This window comes from Penaeus monodon, chromosome 38 (assembly GCF_015228065.2).
Source record: "Penaeus monodon isolate SGIC_2016 chromosome 38, NSTDA_Pmon_1, whole genome shotgun sequence".
Taxonomy (NCBI): Eukaryota; Metazoa; Arthropoda; class Malacostraca; order Decapoda; family Penaeidae; genus Penaeus; species Penaeus monodon.
The window spans coordinates 29,170,109-29,172,608 of record NC_051423.1 but is presented as its reverse complement, the minus strand read 5'-3'; the positions used below and the strand labels follow the sequence as shown (position 1 = coordinate 29,172,608).

Genomic DNA, 2,500 nt, shown 5'->3' with positions numbered 1-2,500 from the left:
GTTATTTAAAATAAACAAAATGAGGGGAAAAAAGACCTTACTTCAATTCTTTTTGACAGCTAGACTCAATCAAATTCTGGTTAGCTGTCAAGACGGTGTCATTTTATTTGACACCTTCCTGAGTGTGTGTCATAAAACACTCTGCTCCAAACCCTCTAGGGATGAGGTACTGAAAGGCACCTGTGTTGGCCTTCCAGTCTATCAGTCACTCATGTCTATCAGCCTGTCTATAGGTCTGTCTGTGTCTGTGTAGGTGCCTGTTATTCATCTCTATCTATCTATCTATTTATCTATCTATCTATCTCTTTTCTTTCCTCCCTCCCCTCCTCCCTCCTTCTCTCCCTCCCTCTCTTCCACCTTCTCTCCTCTCCTCTCTCTCTTTATCCATCTATCTATCTATCTCTCTCTCTCTTTCTACTCTCTCTCTCTCTCTCTCTCTCCTCTCTCTCTCTCTCTCTCTCTCTTCTATCTCTCTCTCTCTCTCTCTCTTTCTCTTTCTCTTTCCCATCCATTTATCCCTCCTACTTCCTTCCCTCCCTTCATCCCCCCCTCCCTTCATCCCTCTTCCCCTCCCTTCCTCTCTCTCCATGGTATATGCGTGCTAAATCGAGTCATACCACTTTAGTGTGCGTAGCCAAACGATAATAACAAATAGTTTTAGTATTTGCTATTACAACAAATCATGAAATAATGCATGGCTATGTTTATTTTCCATGTTGCACAGTTCACATTATCTCTAAATACGCTGCAATTTTGTCAGACGATATGTGTCACTTCACACATATAATTTTTTTAAAAGCATAATTGCCACGTTATTTATGTATACTCTGTGCCGTTTGTTTGACGTATTGATAAAATGAATCTATGGGGCTGAACGATCTCGATATTTTATTTTGGTTATCATTTGCAGTGCAGTCTCATTATTTTCACCGATCCAAAAATTTTAATAGGGATAAATAGTTTTCACGCTGACACTGGATATCATATTTAATTATGAATTTACTAAACAACGAATGAGAGACAAGAATATATATATATATATATTTTTTTTTTTTTTTTCACTTGGTTCTCTCAATAAATTCATTCCTATCACCTTCACCTCCATTTGCCGAAAAGAAAAAAAAGAAAAAAAAAGAAAAAATACAAATTTCTCCATTCATCATTTTTTCCTACGCTATGCCATGCACTTATTCATCCTCAAAATGAATAAACAACAGATTAAAGCTTACCTGTGCAGAGGTAGACGAGGCACCAAAAGAGTAGATGCTTGCGACGCTGTACGTTAATAGGAGTAGCCATCGTCACGGTAGAACGTGCACTGTACTTTAGTCTCTCCTTCGCGAGGGTCTGTGTGAAAATGAGACAAATAAGAGCGTCTGTGTTGATTATATTCTCCAAACGCGACCTTGTATTGAGCGCTGAGTCTAATACACGCAAGAGTACTTTTTCCTCTCTCTTTCTCTTTCTCTTTCTCTTTTTTTCTTTTTTTCTTTTTTTTTAGTAGGTTATTTTCACCTAAGGATCTAGTCTCAGGTGATAGAGGATGTCCTTCAAAAGTAACAGTGTCTTTGAGATGTCTTTGAAAGTCATGCGCCTTTTCCCTTTTCTCTGCCGCACCTGTGTCACTGGAGGCTTTGTCACTGCCCAGGGAATGACAGCGATGTGAATGGCACTGCACTTGGCACTGTTTCATGCATGTTCTTCACTTTTTCTTAAGCGAGACGCATGCAGTTCTCACATGCTGAAAGGAAAGGATATTTTTGTTATTCGTTTTCATTCATTAGGCACTTGATTTTGTTGTTGTTTTGTTTTGTTTCGTTTTATTTTTTTTTTTTTTCGTTTTGTTTTATTTCGTTTCGTTTCATTTTCTTCTGTGTCGCCTTGTTTTGTTTTCTTTTCCTTCGTTTCGTTTTTTTTCGTTTTGTTTTGTTTCGTCTTGCTTTGTTTTCTTTTTGTTTTGTCTTGCCAAAAACATAAACGAAGCAATATAGAAAATGAAAAGGGGAAGGAAAAAAGAAAAAGAGATACAGACAGAGAAAGATAAGATATGAAGAATGAGAAAGACAGAAACAGAGGGAGGAAGAGAACTAGAGAGTGAAAGATACAAACAGCCAGGCAGACAGACAGACAAGCAGACAGACAGACGGATGGACGGACAGACAAGTAGATAGACACACACACACACACACACATTCAGACACTTACACACTCACACACAAAGACACACACACACACACACAGGCAGACATACACACACGCAGACACACACACACACACACACACACACACACCTACACACACACACACACAAAGACACAGAGGCACACACACACACAAACACACACACAGAGGTAGCCATACACACACACACACACAAGCGGACAGACAGAGAGAATCTAGGAAATTCTCCACAGTTTCCGCCGTTCTCATTTTATTTACACAGCGCCAAGCCGGAATACATGTCAACGAAAGAGGAAAATACAGGCATAAGAGACTCCCT

General features: G+C 39.2%; 1 protein-coding gene across 2 annotated transcripts in view; it reads right to left on the bottom strand.

Annotated features, from left to right (window-relative positions):
- The window catches only part of LOC119596572, a 133,820-nt gene that overhangs the window by 91,611 nt on the left and 39,709 nt on the right, over positions 1-2,500 (bottom strand). For both annotated transcript variants that reach the window (XM_037945880.1, XM_037945879.1), the window contains exon 2: positions 1,230-1,741. In XM_037945880.1, the coding sequence (XP_037801808.1) occupies positions 1,230-1,299 (70 nt within the window). In that variant the 5' untranslated portion in view covers positions 1,300-1,741. The remainder of the gene's footprint in view (positions 1-1,229; positions 1,742-2,500) is intronic.